This window comes from Anomaloglossus baeobatrachus, chromosome 8 (assembly GCF_048569485.1).
Source record: "Anomaloglossus baeobatrachus isolate aAnoBae1 chromosome 8, aAnoBae1.hap1, whole genome shotgun sequence".
Classification (NCBI taxonomy): Eukaryota; Metazoa; Chordata; class Amphibia; order Anura; family Aromobatidae; genus Anomaloglossus; species Anomaloglossus baeobatrachus.
This window is the reverse complement of record NC_134360.1, coordinates 57,634,729-57,657,782: the sequence shown is the minus strand read 5'-3', so window position 1 is coordinate 57,657,782 and position 23,054 is coordinate 57,634,729. Positions and strand designations below refer to the sequence as shown.

Here is a 23,054-nt window from a genome sequence, read left to right as displayed (position 1 = left end):
TCCGCCGCTGATCTCCGCCGCATCTTCTGCATTTTTCAAACAAGCCGGAAACTCCTCTCTCCAGACGTCCAAGATCTCTCCTCTGCTGGGAGTCATTTTCCAGTATAGCAGGTTTTCATGCAGGTTTTTTTTGTTTTCAACAAAGGGAGACAGACATTGTGCCCAACCCTCCAGGCTGAATCTACTGACAGCAAGCAGAGATCTTTCTTCACTCCAGATGTGCATGATAACAGCTTCATACATGTCTGTGGACTGATGCTTGGTTCACACCTCGGAGTGGACTCTAATATATATATATATATAATGTATATATTTATTCACTTATATAGCGCTATTAATTCCACAGCACTTTACATATTTACATACATTATGGGGCTCATATGAGGCCAATATGGGATAACATGGGGCTAATATGAGACCAATATGGGGCTACCATTGGGCCAATATGAGGCTACCATTGGGCCAATATGAGGCTAACATAGGGCCAGTATGAGGCCAATATGGGGCAAATATGGAGCTATTATTGGCAAATAAGGGGCTAATATGAGACCAATATGGGGTAACATGGGGTTAATATGAGGCCAATATGGGGCTAATATAGGTCCAATATGAGGATAATAAGGAGCTAATATGAGACCAATATCGGGTAACGTGGGGCCAATATAGGACTAACATGGGGCTAATTTGAGGCAAATATGGAGCTAACATTGGGCCAATATGAGGCTAACATAGGGCCAATATGGGGCTAATATGGAGATATTATGGGGTTAATATGAGGCCAATATGGGGCCAATATAGCACTAATATGGAGCTATTATGGGGTTAATATGAGGCCAGTATGGGGATAACATGGGGCCAATATAAGGCCAGTATGGAGCCAATATAAGGCCAGTATGGAGCCAATATGAGGCCAATATGGGGCTAACATGGAGCTATTATGGGGTTAATATGAGGCCAGTATGCGGATAACATGGGGCCAATATAAGGCCAGTATGGGGCCAATATGAGGCCAATATGGGGCTAATATGGAGCTATTATGGGGCTAATATGAAGCCAGTATGCGGCTAACATGGGGCCAATATGAGGCCAGTATGGGGCTAACATGGGGCCAATATGAGGCCAGTATGGGGTTAGCCCAAAACTAGGAGCCTCCAAAACACAGAACAGCTGTCAGTCTTTCAATTATACAGGAGATGAAATAAGTATTGAATACGTCACCAATTTTCTAAGTAAATATATTTCTAAAGGTGCTATTGACATGAATTTCTCACCAGATGTCAGTAACAACCCATCCAATCCACACAGGTAAAGAAATTAAACTGTAGGAGTCCATAAATTTAGTGATGTGTAATAATGATAAATGACCCAGAGAAAAATATTGAACACGCTTACTGAAATGTATTTATTAGTAAATACAAAAGCCTTTGTGGGTGAAGAAGTTTCAAGACACCTCCTTCATGGAGGAAGTAGTCGCCTGCATCACTCAGGTGGGATTTTTGCCCATTCTTCCATACAAACACTCTTCACATCCTGAAGGTCCTGTGGGCTGCATCTATGAACTCAGGACTTTTAGTTCCTTCCATACATTTTCTATTGGATTCCGCCTGGAATGCCTGGTGATCGGCTCGGCCATTCTAGCAGCTTTATTTTCTTTCTCTGAAACCAGTTGAGAGTTTCTTTGGCCGTGTGTTTGGGATCGTTACCTTCCTGAAATGTCCGCCCTCGTTTCATCATCATCATCATCATCATCATCATCATCATCATCATCATCATGCTGGTAGATGGCAGCAGATTTTTATCAAGAATATCTTGGTACATTCATTCTTCCTTCAATTATATGACATTTCCCAGTGCCATATGCTGAAAAACAGCCCCACACCATGATGTTCCCACCTCCACACTTCACTGTTATTGGTGATTTGCCTTTTGGCGTCCAAACATGGTGTGTATTATGGCATCCTAAGAGTTCAATTTTGGTCTCATCTCACCAGACTATATTCTCCAGTATTTCACAGCCTTGTGTAAATGTTGTTGAGCAAACTGTAAGTGCTCTTGAACATGTTTTTTGTTCAGCAATGGAGTCCTGCATGGTGAGCGTGCATACAGGAGCGTGCATACAGGCCATAGAGGGGGAATGCATTACTTATTGTTTTCTTTGATTCTTTGAAACAATTGTTCCCTACTAATGGCAGTTCTTTCTGTAGATCTCCACAGGTGGTTCTTGGCTCTTAAACAGCGCTTCTGATAATTCTTTTCACTTCTCTGTCTTGTTGAGAGCACCTGGTTGTGGCCGGTTTATGGTGAAATTATGTTCTTTCCACTTCTGGACTATGCCCCAACAATGCTCCCTGGAACCTTCTGTAGTTTAGAAATTCTACTGTAACCCATGCCATCAGTATGTTTTGCAACAATAAGGTTGTGAAGGTCTTGACACAGCTCACTGGTTTTACCCATCGTGAGATGTTTCTTGTGTGGCACCTTGGTAATGAGATTTTTATAGGCCACTAGTTGAACCAGCTGATATTATTTTTCACTAAGTGGCAGGATTGCTTTCTAATTACTAATAGATTTCAGCTGGTGGCATGACTTTCTATGGCTTTTTAAATCTCTCTTTCTACATGTGTTCAATATCTTTTCTCTATTTAATTCTCATTATTACACATCACTAAGTTTATGGACATCTATGGTCTGATTTCTTTGCCTGTCTGGATTGGATCAATTGTTACTGACATGTGTTGAGAAATTCATGTCAATAACACTTTTAAAAATATATTTACTTAGAAAATTGGAGATGTGTTCAATACTTATTTCACCACTGTAGCTTTTCCCTGTAAGTTCCACTTCTGGCTTTGGCATACAAACACTGATGCAAAAATAGTGAAATGTGAATGAGGCCTCACTGCAAGTGTCAGACCTGGTTCTCTGCACCGTGGATATTAGATTTTAGTGTGGGGCTCATATTTGGCTCATGAACCCCCAGGCACGGCTATGAGCTCCTGTTGCGGTGGTGCACATGGACCCTGTGATTTGCACATGACACCCCTTCCCCCGCTGCTCTAATTCATTCTAATCTTTGTTCTTGTGTTTCTGGCAGTGACTCTTGGTCACATGACCGTATATCCTGAGGCGGGGGTCTCCTGCCAGATGTGAGAACATCCTGCTTTTAATAGTTACCGGTCCCTCAGGGTCATCACCCTTCTGTGCTGTAAAATTAGATTGCAACTCAATCCATAGCAATTACTCTGTGTTACTGGATGGACTTCACCCACAAATCTGCGGCCACAACTACAGATCTGTGGCACGACAGCCACGCGGCCTCAACTACAGACGTTCAGCACAACCTTCATCCACAGATGCACGGCCTCAAATACAGGCCTGCAGCGCAGCCTCCACCCGAAGACGAGGGACCTTCACCCTCAGACCCACGGCCTTCACCCACAGACCTGCAGCCTTAACCCACAGACCTACAGCCTTCAGACGTGTGGTTTTTACCCTCACACCCACAGCCTTAACCCACAGACCCACAGCCCTCACCCTCAGACCTGCAGCCTGGACCCACAGACCCGCTGCACAGATATCACCCACAGAATCTCGGCCTTCCCCTGCAGCCTTAATTAGATACCTGCAGAATGGCCTTTACCCAAAGTCCTGCAGCACAACTTTCATCCAACAGACACATGGTCTTCACCCGCAGACCTGCAGCCTTCATCCACATACCCATGGGGCCTTCACCCTCAGACCCGCAGCCTTCACCCTCGGACCCGCGACCTTCACCCACAGACGTGTGGCCTTCACCCTCAGACGCGCGGCCTTCACCCACAGACGCGTGGCCTTCACCCACAGACGCGTGGCCTTCACCCTCAGACGCGCGGCGCTCACCCACAGACGCGCGGCCTTCACCCTCAGACGCGCGGCCTTCACCCTCAGACGCGCGGCCTTCACCCACAGACGCTCGGCCTTCACCCACAGACGCGCGGCCTTCACCCACAGACGCGCGGCCTTCACCCGCAGACGCGCTGCCTTCACCCGCAGACGCGCGGCCTTCACCCGCAGACGCGCGGCCTTCACCCGCAGATACGCAGCTTTTACTCAGACGCAAAGTCTTCACCCACAGTTGTGTGCCGGCATTATGTTTTGGGGACATTTCATATATTCTGACCATAGTCACCGCCGCGATTTGTGCATAAAATACATGATCAGAAGAAAACTAAACCAGAGTTTCATAAATATCAATTTTGTGACAAAAAAATGTGCTGCACTGTGCGGGGACGACATGGCAGTAATTGGAATCTTTCACATTATGTGACAAATCTATATGTTCCTAGATCATGTACATTAGTGACTGCTCAGATGATGGGACTGGATATGGACGACCGACCATTTTTTAACGCATGCAACAGCCAGGTAGACTAATAACACACCACAATGATTTGTCAGCCATGACATCCATGCGAGGAGCGGCGGCATATGGGTCCATCAGCCGCTGAACTGCCCAGTATAACATATAAGTGGAGCAGATTTCTGGAGCCGCAGGCCCGTTGCAGTGCCGGGGACACGACTTTATTACTTCCTGGCACAGTGGCACGTTCACATAGATTTGGTGCTGTCGTTCATTAAAGGGATATTTATTCTTGCAAAGGATACTTCTTCACTTTATCATCTGTGAGGGTCCCACCTCTGGGACCCCTTACAGTCCTGAGTTGATTTTTTTTTCTACTTTCCTTATTGATAACACATGCACACTCGGCTGACAACTGTCTTAGTTTCTGACAACCACATTCAGAAGATGCAGACATGGATGAAGCCTTTGGATACGGTCTGTATGCCGCCATTCATTAGGGGCAGAATGTTACTTTTCTTACAGTGCAGATTAGTCTAGGGTCGGAGGATTATACACAGTCCGAGGGCCACAGGGACACTAAGGGTTAACTATGGTACCAGCAATATCTTAAAGGGACAGATCACTGGTGAGCAGCGCAGCAGGGGGATGCGATTAATCATCCATTTATATGGATTCTCTGAAGTTACAGACTCTTTGTCATAGGACTGCAGCTTCACTTTACAGAGAGCGGATGTCATGTTCCTCAATGAAGAAGCCACTGAAGCTCAGAAGTCATTAGTTCCTGCATCACTGCGGCTGCGCTGCAGAGATTTTCAAGCTCCTTCATTCATTCCTATGGACGGCAGGTGAAATCTACAGACACTAAGGTGCAAATCTGATCTGTCCGCACTTATACCGATCCAATGAAAACCACAAAGCAATATTATCGGCCCTAAATATGAGCATCATGCACACACAGCCGGACACCTCACCACACCGTCCACTTCACCACACCGTCCACTTCACCACACCGTCCACTTCCCCACACCGTCCACTTCCCCACACCGTCCACTTCACCACGCCGTCCACTTCCCCACACCGTCCACTTCACCACACCATCCACTTCCCACACCGTCCACTTCCCCACACCGTCCACTTCACCACACCGTCCACTTCACCACACCGTCCACTTCACCACACCATCCACTTCCCACACCGTCCACTTCCCCACACCGTCCACTTCACCACACCGTCCACTTCACCACACCGTCCACTTCACCACACCATCCACTTCACCACACTGTCCACTTCACCACACCGTCCACTCTGTAAGCAGGACGCAGGCAGCCAACTGCTGATCCTACCGACCAGGTACACAGGACTGATCTCAATAAAGAGAAGTAAGCTGCTGCTAGTACCCTTTGTCCCCAATGGACACACCTGATTCCACAAGACTCCTCTGCCCCCTCTACACTCCTCTTTTTCTCCTCCAGACTCCTATGTCCCCTCCATACTCTTCTGTACTTTTTTTCCAGGTTCCTCTGTCCTCCTCCAGAGTCCTTTGTCCTCCTCCACACTCCTTTGTCCTCCACCATACTACTTTGTCCTCCTCCATACTCCTCTGTCCCCCCCATACTACTCTGACCTTCTCAACACTCCTTTGTCCTCCACCTCCACAGTCCTCTGTTCCTTACTCCAGACTTCTCTGTACCTCTATAGTCCTCCGCCCTCCTCCAGACTCCTGTGTTTTCCATACTCCACTGACCTCTTCCAAACTCCTCTGTCCCCACTATATTCATCTGTCCTCCTCCTCTTGACTCCTCTGTCCCCCTGCAGACCCCTCTTTCTTGATTAAACACCCCAGCTTCCCATAGCTTTCTTTTATCTGTGTTAGGCTATGAGCGCACGCTGCGAATTTACCGCAGATTTTACCGTGGATTTGCTGTAGAAAATGTGTCTAACCTTTCTGCAGTCATTCCCCAGCAAAACCTATGGGTATAAAAGAATGCTGGGCGCACACTGCGTTCTTTTTATACCTTTGGATTTACCCGCCGAATTTCTGCTGCGGAATTAATGTGCATGTCACTTCTATTCTGCAGGTCCCTGCGGTTTTACAATTAATTACTGGTAAAAACCCGCAGACACCAACTTGCGTAAAAAACGCAAAAATAACGCAGCAATTCCGCGGCAAATCCGCAACATCCCGCGGTAAAACCGCATGCAGAATTTATGTGCGGATTTCTCCCGCGGGTGCGGGATTCTTGCAGAGATCCGGAATTTTCTTAAGAAAATTCCATTTTCTAGTGTGCACATGGCCTAAAGGGGGCTTTACACGGTAGCGATATCGCTAGCAATTTGTAGCGATAGCGAGCGTGTAAGTACCCGCCCCCGTCGCGCATGCGATTGTTTGTGATCGCTGCCGTAGCGAACATTATCGCTACGGTAGCGTCACACGTACTTACCTGGTCGGCGGCGTCGCTGTGACTGCCGAACAATCCCTCCTTCAAGGGGGAGGGACGTTCGGCATCACAGCGGCGTCACCGCAACGTCACACAGCGGCCGGCCAATCAAAGCGGAGGGGCAGAGATGAGCAGGATGTAACATCCCGCCCACCTCTTCCTTCCGTATTACAGCCGGCGGCAGGTAAGGAGACGTTCCTCGCTCCTGCGGTGTCACACATAGCGATGTGTGCTGCCGCATGAGCGATGAACCACCTGGATAAACAACCCTTAACGATTTTTGAGTTTGGGATGACCTCTCCATGGTGAACGATTTTCACCATTTTTGAGGTCACTTAAGGTCGCTGGTCAGTGTCACACGCTGGGATATCGTTAATGACGCCGGATGTGCGTCACTAACAACGTGACCCAGACGATAAAACATTAACGATATCGTAGCGTGTAAAGCCCCCTTTAATCTCCATTAATAAAAGGATTGAGCGTGTTGGAAGTTAACATGCCTGATCCTTCTTTCCCATGACCTCAGGAGAGTGTAATGACATCACCTTATACTTTAGACGGCTGATATTTAATGTCACCATCCAAATCCACATATAACTACACAACCATCTGCTGTGTACAGAGACCTACGACTTTAACGTCTGCGCAGCATTTTTTACCTTAAAGAACAGTATCAAAAAAGCTGCAAAACACTGTTTGCGAGTCCCACCTCGCAGTAATGGCTGATATTCCCGACGCAGATAATAAATGGTTAATCTTTGCCTGTTTTCTATAACTGGACAGGATGGGGAATGAAGCTGTCCATCCCCTCCAGGTTAGTACTGGTCAGTGCACTGTTACAGGAAGCATGGCGGTCATCAGTCACGGTGACCTTACCACATTAGTGTCTTTCTCCCAGGCCGCATCTTGTGATTGGTCGCTGTCACTGTCCGCGTCTTCTTCTTTGCTGCAGTCCAATCGGATGAGAGCTCGGCATCGGTAGTGACACGTGAAGTTGCAATCTGCGAGACACAAGGGTAAAACAGGTGAATAATGAGGGCCTGACCCCAACCAGAGTGCAATCCTAGCAGGGGGCGCTTTATACTTTATTTCAGCAGCCACCAGGTGGCGCTATGTGTCTTTTCTAGTTCATGAGAGAAAAAGCAGAGGTTGTCAGAGGGACGTGAGGCAGTGCAGAAGGATGTATGGCAGCGTAGAGGGATGTATGGCAGCGCAGAGGGATGTATGGCAGCGCAGAGGGATGTATGGCAGCACAGAGAGATGTATGGCAGCGCAGAGGGATGTATGGCAGCGCAGAGGGATGTATGGCAGCGCAGAGGGATGTATGGCAGCGCAGGCACAGGGATTACAGAGGTGCAGAGACCTGTATGGCAGCGAAGAGGGATGTATGGCAGCGCAGAGGGATGTATGGCAGCGCAGAGTGATGTATGGCAGTGCAGAGGGATGCATGGCAGCGCAGAGGGATGCATGGCAGCGCAGAGGGATGTATGGCAGCGCAGGCACAGGGATTACAGAGGTGCAGAGACCTGTATGGCAGCGAAGAGGGATGTATGGCAGCGCAGAGGGATGTATGGCAGCGCAGAGGGATGTATGGCAGCCCAGAGGGATGTATGGCAGCCCAGAGGGATGTATGGCAGCGCAGAGGGATGCATGGCAGCGCAGGCACAGGGATGTACAGAGGTGCAGAGACCTGTACGGCAGCAAAGAGGGATGTACGGCAGCGCAGAGGAATATATGCCAGCGCACGCAGAGGGATGTACAGATGCGCAGGGAGACGTACGGCAGAACAGCGGGACATACAGCAGAGCAGAGGGATTTGAACAATATTTGAGAGACAAAATCTCAGATCTTAGAGTTCAACTCATGAAAAATGGGAGCAAAAACATGTGTTGGGTTTATATTATTGTTCATTCTATGTAGCTGGAACATAGCATCCCCTGGTGACAGCTGCAAAGAAGGCACCCTACGTGTTTGGCGTGAGCCTCATTGTCTGGAACTTGAGAATTGTGGAAAAATTAGTCTAAAGGCTGCTTTATAGCTTTGTAGATACGATTTGCCGAGATTGCACATAGGGGTTTTTTGTTTTGTGTTCTTTTTTTGTAGCGCCGGTCCTATGTGCGATCTCGGCAAATCGTATCTACGATCTGGCGTGTCACATCGCTAACGAGATCGCTAGCGATATCGTTGTGTGTAAAGCAGCCTTTAGGGTCCTTTCATGCTGCGTCTTCTCCCGCATTCAGTGGCCCCGTCAGGACCTACTTGCGAAAACCCTACAAAATGAGATTCGGTCATATGCATCAACGGGGCCACTGAACGGAGAAGGAAATGCAGTGAGAAGGGCCCTTAAGCAGAGACCAGACAAGTATGATAAATAGTCCAGAAAAAACCCACTCCATTTTCATCCATAGTCCCCACTCGTGTCATCCGAGTCCTTATTGTATATCCATGTTAAATAATCAGAAAAAAATACAAAAATGTATAAAACTATATCCAGTTTCCTACATTAATCACTACAATGTATATCTAAAGTGCGGATGCAATATGTGTGAACTGTATAGGAGCCATTATTTTTTTAGAGCACCCACAGACTTGAACAGGTGAGTGTCATCTGGAATACGGAAGCGGCTGATTCATGCTGCCATCATTTTTCACTTGGATTCTTGGCCTTTGTCAAAAATTCTCATCTGAACACCACCAGCGCGGCTTTAACACCTGTGTATAATCCACTTGTGGTTAATCAGTGACTTTCGTAGATAAAAATGAAACTGCAGAACTTCTCCCCATTACAATATCAAATCCGAACAGCACACGGATGGTACCGGCTGCCATCCGCAGCTGTCAGTGATCTTCACGGGCTCATACACTTGTTTGGATGATTTGTTACTTGGATTTTCTGTGATTTGATGAAAACTAACACATCTCCACGATTTATTTTTTGCAGGCACCTGGACCACGAACAAGATTATAGTGGTTACGTGTTCTGTCCATGAAAAAAAAACAGATAGAACACATACGAAAAAAAAGGATGAATAAATGAGGCTCAACACATAAGAACGTGCACGGCGTGTAAGACACAGGAGGTGATGCAAAGTCAGACGGAATTCACTTACTGTAGTAAACCTCTGCAGAATTCCTTCTTCTTTCTATCTGCCTCACTAGATCCTGAGTTATGAGACTATACATACACCGTACACATACATCATGCATATACATCATACATACACCATCAATACATAGACACCATCACAAAACTATACACAATCATATACATACATCCTCATACATATACATCTTGACATAAATATATGCCATCATATACATCATACATATACACCATCACATATATACTGTATATGCTATCATACATACACCCTCATACTGCACCTAGGACAGAGTAATCCTATAGCTGCGTATACATTAAATGGAAGTAAACTCGGGACTACAGAACAGGAGAGGGACTTGGGTATTCTCATTACAAATAAGCTGAGCAGCAGCACTCAATGTCAGGCAGCAGCTGCTAAAGCAAACAAGATTTTAGGGTGTATAAAAAGAGAGATTAGATCCCGTGATCCCAACATATTGTTACCCCTCTATAAATCACTTGTAAGGCCACATCTGGAATATGGGATCCAGTTTTGGGTTCCACATTTTAAAAAGGACATTCAGAAGTTAGAGTCAGTTCAAAGGCGGCAACTAGACCACTAAAAGGAATGGAGGCCGCCCATATGATGACAGGTTGAAAAAGTTAGATATGTTTAGCTTAGAAAAGAGACGTCTCAGATGAGATCTCATTTATATGTATAAATACATGTGTGGTCAATATGAAGGACTGGCACATGACTTATTCCTTCCTAAGGGTACTTTCACACTTGCGTTATTTTCCTTCCGTTACAATCCGCCCTTTTGGGAAACAGCGGAATCCGTTAACGGATTCCGCTGTTTCCCATAGACTTGTATGGTTGACGGATTGTACCAAAAGGAGCTGCGTTGCTTCCGCTGGGCGACGCTCCGTTGCTTCCGCCCAGCGGGAGGAACGCAGCATGTAACGTTATTTTGAGCAGCGGAATCCTCTGGATTTCACTGCGCATGCTCTTTTTTTTTTTTTTTTTTTTTTTTTTTTAAATCAAACTTTATTTTGGCTCGCGGTGGCCGAACGTTCAGCTGAGCGCCCGGCCGTCGGCAAGCGACAGCGCTCAGCTGAATGACCGGCCACCAGCATGCCCGGGCGCCGGCAAGTCACAGCGCTCAGCTGAGCGCCCGCCCGCCGGCATGCCCGGGCGCCGGCAAGTGACAGCGATCAGCTGATCACCCGGCGGCCGGCTGCAGGGAGCGATCAGCTGATCACCCGGCGGCCGGCTGCAGGGAGCGATCAGCTGATCACCCGGCGGCCGGGAGCGATCAGCTGATCACCCGGCAGCCGGCTGCAGGGAGCGATCAGCTGATCACCCGGCGTCCGGCTGCAGGGAGCGATCAGCTGATCACCCGGCGGCCGGCTGCAGGGAGCGATCAGCTGATCACCCGGCGGCCGGGAGCGATCAGCTGATCACCCGGCGGCCGGGAGCGATCAGCTGATCACCCGGCAGCCGGCTGCAGGGAGCGATCAGCTGATCACCCGGCGGCCGGGAGCGATCAGCTGATCACCCGGCAGCCGGCTGCAGGGAGCGATCAGCTGATCACCCGGCGGCCGGGAGCGATCAGCTGATCACCCGGCGGCCGGGAGCGATCAGCTGATCACCCGGCAGCCGGCTGCAGGGAGCGATCAGCTGATCACCCGGCAGCCGGGAGCGATCAGCTGATCACCCGGCGGGCGGGAGCGATCAGCTGATCACCCGGCGGCCGGCTACTGGGAGCAATCAGCTGATCACCCAGCGGCCGGCTGCAGGGAACGATCAGCTGATCGTTCACTATAGTCTGCCGCTGGTAAAACCGGGAAAAAAAAAAAAAAAAAAATCAAAACGAATTGCGTTGTTTTGCAGCATCCGTTGCATCCGTTGTGTCACTATATGCAACACATCCGTTGCATCCGTTACACAACGCAATGCAACGGATACCGTTCAACGCAAGTGTGAAAGTAGCCTAAGACAATACTAAGGACCAGGGGGCACTCACTGCGAGTGGAAGAAAAGTGATTCCGGCAGCTAAATAGGAAAGGGTTCTTTACAGTTAGAGCAGTCAGACTGTGGAATGCCAAACACAAGAGGTAGTAATGGCAGATACTATAACAGCTTTTATAAAAGAGCTGGATGATTTCCTCACTACACAACATTGCTGGTTATAAATGACTTAGGGACAAAATGTAGAACTCGTGGAGGAAGAGGGAACTAGATGGACCGAGGTCTTTTTTCAACCTAAGTAACTGTAACTTATACACCATCATACATACACCTTATTCTATATATACACATCATACAAATGGATCACACATACTGTATACACCATCATATATACACATGATCATACATATATATATATATATATATATATATATATATATATATATATATATATATATATATATACCATACATATATGTGTACATCTTTCCTTTTAAATGCGTTCTCTACACCCAGTCATGGAAATTCCTGGCAGTTTTCTTTATGGCATACTAATGTTCTTTCATTTTTAACTCGTTTATGAACTTTCCACTATGACTCCAGTGTCCTCCAGGGGGCAACCTTGCACTTAATATCCCTCACATTTTGCATGGCCTGCCCAAAGTCTCTGCGATATATGGTTTGTTACAGTTGTATCCAGTGCACACACTATTTCTGCTATAAACTCACTGACCTGGAGACTGATACATTGTACCAAAACTAGCTGGGAGATTTTGCTCACAGAGAATTGTCTACACTGGATATACAAGTGCATCTCAATAAATTAGAATATCCTCCAAAAATGAATTTATTTCAGTGATTCAATACAAAAAGAGAAACACATATATAGAGTCATTACACACAAAGGGATTTATTCCTATGTATTATATAGAGTCATTACACACAGAGGGATCTATTCCTATATATTATATAGAGTCATTACACACAGAGGGATCTATTCCTATATATTATATAGAGTCATTACATACAGAGGGATCTATTCCTATATATTATATAGTCATTACACACAGAGGGATCTATTCCTATGTATTATATAGAGTCATTACACACAGAGGGATCTATTTCAAGTGTTTATTTCTGTTAATGTTGATGAGTATGGCTTACAGCCAATGAAAACCCAAAAGTCATTATCTCAGAAATTTAGAATATTATATAAGACCAACTGAAAAAAATTATTTTATACTCAGAAATGTTGGCACCTACTGAAAAGTCTGTACAGTAAATGCGTCAATACTTGGTATGGGCTCCTTTTGCATGAATTACTGCATCCTTGCAGTGTGGCATGGAGGCGATCAGCCTGTGGCACTGCTGAGGTGTTATGGAAGCACAGGCTGCATTGATAGCCGCCTTCAGCTCATCTGCATTGTTGGGTCTGGTGTCTCTCATCTTCCTCTTGACAATACCTCATAGATTCTTTATGGGGTTTAGGTCAGGTAAGTTTACTGGCCAATCAAGCACACTGATACTGTGGTTAGTAAACCAGGTATTGGTATTTTGGCAGTGTGGACAGGGGCCAAGTCCTGCTGGAAAATGAAATTTCCATCTCCAAAAAGCTTGTCGACAGAGGGAAGCATGAAGAGCTCTAAAATTTCCTGGTAGACAGCTGCGCTGACTTTGTTCTTGATAAAACACAGTGGAGCTACACCAGCAGATGACATGGCTCCCCAAACCATCACTGATTGTGGAGACTTCACACTAGACCTCAGCAGCTTGGATTGTGGCCTCTCCACTCTTCCTCCAGACTCTGGGACCGTGATTTCCAAATTAAATTAAAAATTTACTTTCATTTGAAAACAACACCTTGGACACTGAGAACAGTCCAGTTATTTTCCTCCTTGGCCCAGGTAAGACGCTCCTGGCGATGTCTATTGGTCATGAGTGGCTTGACACAAGGAATGTGACACTTGTAGCCCATGTCCTGGATACGTCTGTGTGTGGTGGCTCTTGAAGCACTGACTCCAGCAGCGTCCACTCCTTGTGAATCTCCCCCAAATTTTTGAATGGAATTGTCTTAATAATCCTAACAAGGCTGTGGTTATCCCAGTTGCTTGTGCACCTTTTTCTACCACACTTTTTCCTTCCACTCAACAGTCCATTAATATGCTTGGATACAGAACTCTGTGAACAGCCAGCTTTTTTAGCAATGACCTTTTGTGGCTTATCCTCCTTGTGGAGTGTGTCAAGGACTGCCTTCTTGACATCTGTCAAGTCAGCAGTCTTCCCCATAACTGTGTAACCTACTGAACCAGACTAAAGGACCATTTTAAAAGCTTAGGAAGCCTTTGTAGGAGTTTTGTGGTAATTATTCTAATTTTCTGAGATAATGACTTTTGGGTTTTCATGAAAGCCATGATCCATAATCAACATTAACTGTGTGTAACGACTCTATATAATATATGTGTTTCCCTTTTTGTATTGAATTACTGAAATAAATTAACTTTTTGATGATATTCTAAGTTATTGAGATGCAGTATTGTTGTCTTTGAAAAGACATAATACTAAGACTATTGGGAATGCTAAACAAAAACCAGACAACCAATAATACAATTATGTGTTGGTGTGGAGATGGCTTTGGTGTCACAACCGAGATGTTTCCCTCCTTCTTCAATCGCGGCAATTTCCTGATAGTTTCTTATATGATGGAAAGAGGAAAATATAAGACCTATAAACCTGCCAACATCTTCACCACGTAGCTCTTAAAGGGGCATTCGACCCATCACGGCCCTTTTACTGGCATGTTATTGAAGGGATGTATGAGCCGGGGCACCACTAATTCCTACATTGAAGGAGGTACAGCTGTCTACAACTTGCTTCTGGATCTCCTCTTACAACTTACGAAATAAAAGTACACAACCTATGTGTGAGGAGCGACACACAGAAGAGTAGTGGCCGGTAGTGATGAGCGAATACTACCATGTTCGGGTGCTCGGTACTCGAAACGAGCAGGTCGGACGCCCCGCCGGGCTCGATTTGTTTACTGAGTATAATGGAAGTCTAAGGGAAACTCTAGCATTTTTCCGAAAGATCTTCTGAAAGAGTGATTGAGTTTCCCATTGACTTCCATTATACTCGGTACACGAATCGAGCCCATATAAGCGTCCGACCTGCTCATTTTGAGTACCGAGCACCCGAGCATGGTAGTGCTCGCTTCGTAACTAGTGGCCCGCAGCTGAGGAGCAGGAATGGCAAGTAGTAATGATGCACTGTGTAGACATCCCTGGATGCCTCATACATCTGGAGAATGGGGTCTCGTCACCCTCTTGGCCCTCCCTCCAGAATCCAGTATGTGAGTTAGACAAGGAGGCCCCACATCTGCCGCTCACTGCACTGTAGTTTATGGGAGTGCTGAAACATTAGGCAGTGATCACAAAACCCAGCACCCTTTGTAGTGAGCCAGTCGCATTCATCCCCTATTCCTTTTTAGGGCCTATTGACACAGAGGGATGTTTTTTTAAGATGATTTAGAAGCGGATTTTACTGCAAATCCACATAACAATGCTTCAAATACTCTTTGAATTTGCTTCCTGATGATTTTACTGGGAAATGTTCAAAATAACATGACCAAAAATCCGCACAGTTTACAATACAGGAAAAGTTCCATTAAAATCAGTTCTAAGCTCTTTCAAACATTATTTTACAAGTTTTTTCTATGTCAATTTAGGACAGATGTGGAGAACTTTTTTTTTCCGCCAAGGGCCATTTGGATATTTCTACCATTATTCGAGAGCCACAAAAAAATATCGACTTGAAAATTATCCTGCTATGTTTGGTCAAACAATTAATTAACTCACACCTAATGGAATAGTGGAGCATATACATCACATAGGAGACACTGGAGCATTTTACATCACACAGGAGAAGCTGGGGCACATACATCACACAGGAGAAGCTGGGGCACATACATCACACAGGAGAAGCTGGGGCACATACATCACACAGGAGAAGCTGGGGCACGTACATCACACAGGAGAAGCTGGGGCACATACATCACACAGGAGAAGCTGGGGCACATACATCACATAGGACAAGCTGGGGCACATACATCACACAGGAGAATCTGGGGCACATACATCACACAGGAGACGCTGGGGCACATACATCACACAGGAGAAGCTGGGGCACGTACATCACACAGGAGAAGCTGGGGCACATACATCACACAGGACAAGTTGGGGCACGTACATCACACAGGAGAAGCTGGGGCACATACATCACACAGGAGAGGCTGGGGCACATACATCACACTGGAGAAGCTGGGGCACATACATCACAAGAGATACTGGGGACATATGATTCAAATTGTTGGTATCCTTGAAATTGTTCCAGAAAATGAAATTAAGTATTTCTCCCAGAAAATCATTCAATTACACATGTTTTGTTATAAATACAGTGCCTTGCGAAAGTATTTGGACCCCTTGAATTTTTCAACCTTTTCCAACATTTCAGGCTTCAAACATAAAGATAAAAATGTTAATGTTCTGGTGAAGAATCAACAACAAGTGGGACACAATTGTGAAGGTGAACGAAATGTATTTCTTATTTGTAACTTTTATAAAAAAGAATAAACTGAAAAGTGGAGCGTGCAATATTATTCGTCCCCTTTACTTTCAGTGCGGCAAACTCACTCCAGAAGTTCATTGAGGATCTCTGAATGATCCAATGTTGTCCTAAATGACTGATGATAAATATAATCCATCTGTGTGTAATCAAGTCTCCGTATAAATGCACCTGCTCTGTGATAGTCTGTGTTCTGTTTAAAGCACAGAGAGCATCATGAAGACCAAGGAACACAACAGGCAGGTCCATGATACTGTTGTGGAGACGTTTAAAGCCGGATTTGGTTACAAAAAGATTTCCACAATTTTAAACATCCCAAGAAGCACTGTGCAAGCGATCATATTGAAATGGATGGAGTATCATACCACTGCAAATCTACCAAGACCCGGCCGTCCATCCAAACTATCATCTCAAACAAGGAGAAGACTGATCAGAGATGCAGCCAAGAGGCCCATGATCACTTTGGATGAACTGCAGAGATCTACATCTGAGGTGGGAGAGTCTGTCCATAGGACAACAATCAGTCGTACACTGCACAAATCTGACCTTTATGGAAGAGTGGCAAGGAGAAAGCCATTTCTCAAAGATATCCATAAAATGTGTAGTTTAAGGTTTGCCACAAGCCACCTGGGAGACACCAAACATGTGGAAGAAGGTGCTCTGGTCAGATGAAACCAAAATCAAACTATTTGGGCACAATGCCAAACGATATATTTGGCGTAAAATCAACACAGCTCATCACCCTGAACACACCATCCCCACTGTAAAACATGGTGGTGGCAGCATCATGGTTTGTGCCTGCTTCTCTTCAGCAGGGACAGGAAAGATGGTTAAAATTGATGGGAAGATGGATGGAGCCAAATACAGGACCATTCCTGAAGAAAACCTGTTGAAGTCTGCAAAAGACCTGAGACTGGGATGGAGATTTGTCTTTCAAAAAGACAATGATCCAAAACATAAAGCAAAATCTACAATGGAATGGTTCACAAATAAACGTATCCAGGTGTTAGAATGGTGAAGTCAAAGTCCAGACCTGAATCCAATCGAGAATCTGTGGAAATAGCTGAAAACTGCTGCTCACAAACGCTCTCCATCCAACCTCACTCAGCTCGAGCTGTTTGCAAAGGAAGAATTTCAGTCTCTCGATGTGCAAAACTGATAGACACATACCCCAAGCGACTGCAGCTGTAATCGCAGCAAAAGGTGGTGCTACAAAGTATTAACTTAAAGAGGACGAATAATATTGCACGGCCCACTTTTCAGTTTACTATTTTTTTTATAAACGTTTAAAATAAGCAATACATTTCATTCTACTTCACAATTGTGTCCCACTTGTTGTTGATTCTTCACCATAACATTACATTTTTTTATCTTTATGTTTGAAGCCTGTAATGTGGGAAAAGTTTGAAAAATTCAAATGGTCGAATACTTTCGTAAGGTACTTTATGTTTATTTCCTTTTGTGTGTATTGGAACAACACAAAAAAACAGCAAAAAAAGCACATTTGAAATAATTTCACACAAAACCCCCAAAATGATTCAGACAAACCTGACATTTTTGCAACTTTGGCACCTTTTCAAAGTTGTGGGTAAATAACCTAGTTTCAAACATCTAATGCTTGTTCAAACTCACCAGTGGCAAGTAACAGGTGTGGGCAATATGACAATCACACCTGAAACCAGATAAAAAGGGGAGAAGTTGACTCAATGTTTGCTTTGTGTGTCTAAGCATGGACAACAGATAGAAGAGAACTGTCTGAATTCTTGTGAACCAAAATTGTTAAAAAATATCAATAACTTCAAGGTTACAAGTCCATCTCCAGAGATCTTGATGTTCCTTTGTCCATGGTGTTCAACATAATCAAGACGTTTACAACCCATGGCACTGTAGCTAATCTCCCTAGATGTAGACAGCAGAGAAAAATGTTGTGAAGAGTTGCAGTGCAGGATAGTCTGGATGGTGGAAAAGCCGCCCAAATCAAGTTCCAAAGAAATTCATGCTTCAGTGTCTGCGCGAACTATGCATCGATATTTGAATTAAAAGAAAAGCTATGGCAGGAGACCCAGGAGGACCCCACTGCTGACACAGAGACATACAGTGCCTTGCGAAAGTATTCGGCTCCCTTGAATTTTTCAACCTTTTCCCACATTAAGCTTCAAACATAAAGATTAAAATTTTAATGTTATGGTCAAGAATCAACAACAAGTGGGACACAATTGTGAAGTTGAATGAAATTTATTGCTTATTTTAAACTTTTTAAAAAAAATAAATAACTGAAAAGTGGAGCGTGCAATATTATTCATCCCCTTTACTTTCAGTGCAGCAAACTCACTCCAGAAGTTCATTGAGGATCTCTGAATGATCCAATGTTGTCCTAAATGACTGATGATAAATATAAGCCACCTGTGTGTAATCAAGTCTCCGTATAAATGCACCTGCTCTGTGATAGTCTCAGTGTTCTGTTTAAAGCACAGATAGCATCATGAAGACCAAGGAACACAACAGGCAGGTCCGTGATACTGTTGTGCAGAAGTTTAAAGCCGGATTTAGTTACAAAAAGATTTCCAAAACTTTAAACATCCCAAGTAGCACTGTGCAAGCGATCATATTGAAATGGAAAGTGTATCATACCACTGCAAATCTACCAAGACCCGGCCGTCCATCCAAACTTTCATCTCAAACAAGGAGAAGACTGATCAGAGATGCAGCCAAGAGGCCCATGATCACTCTGGATGAACTGCAGAGATCTACAGCTGAGGTGGGAGAGTCTGTCCATAGGACAACAATCAGTCGTACACTGCACAAATCTGGCCTTTATGAAAGAGTGGCAAGGAGAATGCTATTTCTCAAAGATATCCATAAAAAGGGTTGTTTAAAGTTTGCCACAAGCCCCCTGGGAGACATCAAACATGTGGAAGAAGGTGCTCTGGTCAGATGAAACCAAAATTGAACTATTTGGGCACAATGCCAAACGATATGTTTGGCGTAAAAGCAAGACAGCTCATGACCCTGAACACACCATCCCCACTGTCAAACATGGTGGTGGCAGCATCATGGTTTGTGCCTGCTTTTCTTCAGCAGGGACAGGGAAGATGGTTAAAATTGATGGGAAGATAGATGGAGCCAAATACAGGACCATTCCTGAAGAAAACCTAATGGAGTCTGCAAAAGACCTGAGACTGGGATGGAGATTTGTCTTTCAACAAGACAATGATCCCAAACATAAAGTAAAATCTACAATGCAATGGTTCACAAATAAACGTACCCAGGTGTTAGAATGGCCAAGTCAAAGTCCAGACCTCAATCCTATAGAGAATCTGTGGAAAGAGCTGAAAACTGCTGTTCACAAACGCTCTCCATCCAACCTCACTGAGCTCCAGCTGTTTTCAAAAGAAGAATAAGTTCAGGGAGACAACAATTTTGTCCTGCCCATTTTTGAAGTATTGAGTGCAATTATGTTCAATTTGCTTTTTTTTGCTGTTTTTATAACAAAACATGTACACTTGCAATGATTTTCTGGGAGAAATACATTTTTCTGTAACAATTTCAGGGGTACCAACAGTTTTGTCCATGACTGTACATGATTGGGGAGGCTGGAGGATATACAGCACTGGGGAAGATGGAGCATATACAGCACAGGAGAGGCTGGGGCATGTACATCACACAAGAAAAGCTGGGGCACATATATCACAGGAGACGCTGGGAGCATATACATCCCTGGATGGGTTGGAGCATGTACAGCACTAGGGAGACTGGAGAATATACAGCACTGGGGAGACTGGTGCATGAACAGCATTGTGGAGGCTGGAGCATGTACAGCACTGGGAGGCTGGAGCATGTACAGCACTGGGGAGACTGGAGTATGTACAGCACTGGGGAGGCTGCAGCATATACAGCACTGGGGAGGCTGGAGCATATACAGCACTGGGAAGGATGGAGCATGTACAGCACAGGAGAGGCTGGGGCATATACAGCTGAGGAGATGGTGGGGCATGTACATCACACAGGAAACGTTGGGGCACATATATCACAGGAGATGCTGGGGGCATATACATTCTTGGTTAGGTTGGAGCATGTACAGCACTGGGGAGGTTGGAGCATGTACAACACTGGTGAGGCTGCAGCATGTACAGCATTGGAAAGGCTTGAGCATGTACAGCACTGGTGAGGCTGGAGCATGTACAGTATTGGGGAGTCCGAAGCATGTACAGCATTGGGGAGGCTGGAGTATGTACAGCACTGGTGAAGCTGGAGTATGTACAGCACTGGTGAAGCTGGAGCATGTACAGCACAGGGGAGGCTGAAAAATATACAACACTGGGAAGGATGAAGCATATACAGCACAGGAGAGGCTGGAGCATATACAGCACAGGGAAGACTAGGGAGGATGGAGCATATACAGCACTGGGGAGGATGGAACATATACAGCACAGGAGAAGCTGAGAGCATGTACATCAAACAGGAAAAACTGGGGAACATAGGAAACAGTGGGGGCATATACAGCTCTGGGGAGGTTGGAGCATGTACATCACTGGGGAGACTGGAGACTGAGGCATCTATATATCACTAGGAAGGCTGAGGAATATACATAATTGGGAACAGCTGGGGCACATACATCACCGGGAAGGCTGGGGCAGTTATATCACAGGAGAGGCTGGAGCATGTACAGCACATGGGAGGCTAGAGCATGTACATCACTGGGGAATCTGGGGCATATGCATCACTGGGGAGGCTGAGGCACATACAGCAGTGGGGTGGCTGGAGCATATACAGCACTGGGGAGGCTGGAGCATATACAGCACTGGGGAGGCTGCAGCATATACAGCATTGGGAAGGATGGAGTATATATAGCACTGGGAAGAATGGAGCATATACAGCACTGGGATGGATGTAGCATGTACAGAACAGGAGAGGGTGGGGAATATAGAGCACAGGAGAGGGTGGGGCATGCACATCACACAGAAAAAGCTGGGGCACATATATCACAGGAGATGCTGTGGGCATATAAATTCTTGGAGAGGTTGGAGCATGTACAGCATTGGGGAGGTTGGAGCATGTACAACACTGGGGCAGCTGGAGCATGTACAGCATTGGAGAGGCTGGAGCATGTACAGCACTGGGAGGCTGAAGCATGTACACCATTGGGGAGGCTGAAGCATGTACAGCACTGGGGAGGCTGTAGCAGTGGGGAGGCTGGAGCATGTACAGCACTGGGGAGGCTGGAGTATGTACAGAACAGGAGAGGGTGGGGCATATAGAGCACAGGAGAGGGTGGGGCATGCACATCACACAGAAAAAGCTGGGGCACATATATCACAGGAGATGCTGTGGGCATATAAATTCTTGGAGAGGTTGGAGCATGTACAGCATTGGGGAGGTTGGAGCATGTACAACACTGGGGCAGCTGGAGCATGTACAGCATTGGGGAGGCTGGAGCATGTACAGCACTGGGAGGCTGAAGCATGTACACCATTGGGGAGGCTGAAGCATGTACAGCACTGGGGAGGCTGTAGCAGTGGGGAGGCTGGAGCATGTACAGCACTGGGGAGGCTGGAGTATGTACAGCGCTGGGGAGGTTGGAGCATGTACAGCACTGGGGAGGCTGGAGAATATACAGCACTGGGAAGAATGAAGCATATATAGCACTGGGGAGGCTGGAGCATGTACAGCACAGGGAAGGCTGGGGAGGATGGAGCATATACAGCACTGGGGAGGATTGAGCATATACAGCACAGGAGAGGCTGGGGGCATGTACAGCACACAGGAAAAGATGGGGAACACAGGAAACAGTGGGGGCATATACATCTCTGGGGAGGTTTGAGCATGTACATCACTGGGGAGACTGTGGCATCTATATATCACTAGGAAGGCTGAGGAATATACATCACTGGGAACAGCTGGGGAACATACATCACTGGGAAGGCTGGGGCACTTATATCACAGGAGAGGCTGGAACATGTACATCAATGGGGAGGCTGGAGCACGTGCAGCACTGGAGAGGCTGGGGAATATACATCACTAGGAAGGCTGGGGCACATATATTACTGGAGAGGCTAGAGCACATACATGACTGGTGAAGCTGCGGCACATATATCACTATGAAGGCTTGAGCGAGTACGTCACTTGGGAGGCTGGAGCATGTACATCACTGGGAAGACTGAAGCATGTACAGCACTGGGGAAGCTGGAGCATGTGCAAAATTGGGAAGGCTGGGGCATATACATCACTGGGGAGGATGGGGCACATACATCACTGGGAAGGCTTGAGCAAGTACATCACTAAAGAGGCTGGAGCATGTGCAGCACTGGGGAGGCTGGAAAATAAACATCACTGGGAAGGCTAGGGCACATACATCACTGGGGAGGCTAGGGCACATACATCAATGGAGAGGCTGGGGCACATACATCAATGGAGAGGCTGGGGCACATACATCACTGTGAACACTGGAGCATATACATCACTGGGAAGGCTGGTACATATACATCACCGGGGAGGCTGGAGCATGTGCAACACTGGGGAAGCTGGGGCATGTACATCACTGGGGTGGCTGAAGCATGTACATCACTGGGACAGCTGGAGCACGTGCAGCACTGGTGAAGCTGG

The 23,054-nt window shown here is 46.1% G+C and overlaps 1 protein-coding gene across 1 annotated transcript in view; it reads right to left on the bottom strand.

Annotated features, from left to right (window-relative positions):
• The window catches only part of RASSF1 (Ras association domain family member 1), a 46,274-nt gene that overhangs the window by 13,545 nt on the left and 9,675 nt on the right, over positions 1-23,054 (bottom strand). Inside the window, exon 2 of the mRNA XM_075321666.1 lies at positions 7,657-7,781. Coding sequence (XP_075177781.1) covers positions 7,657-7,781 — 125 coding nt within the window. The remainder of the gene's footprint in view (positions 1-7,656; positions 7,782-23,054) is intronic.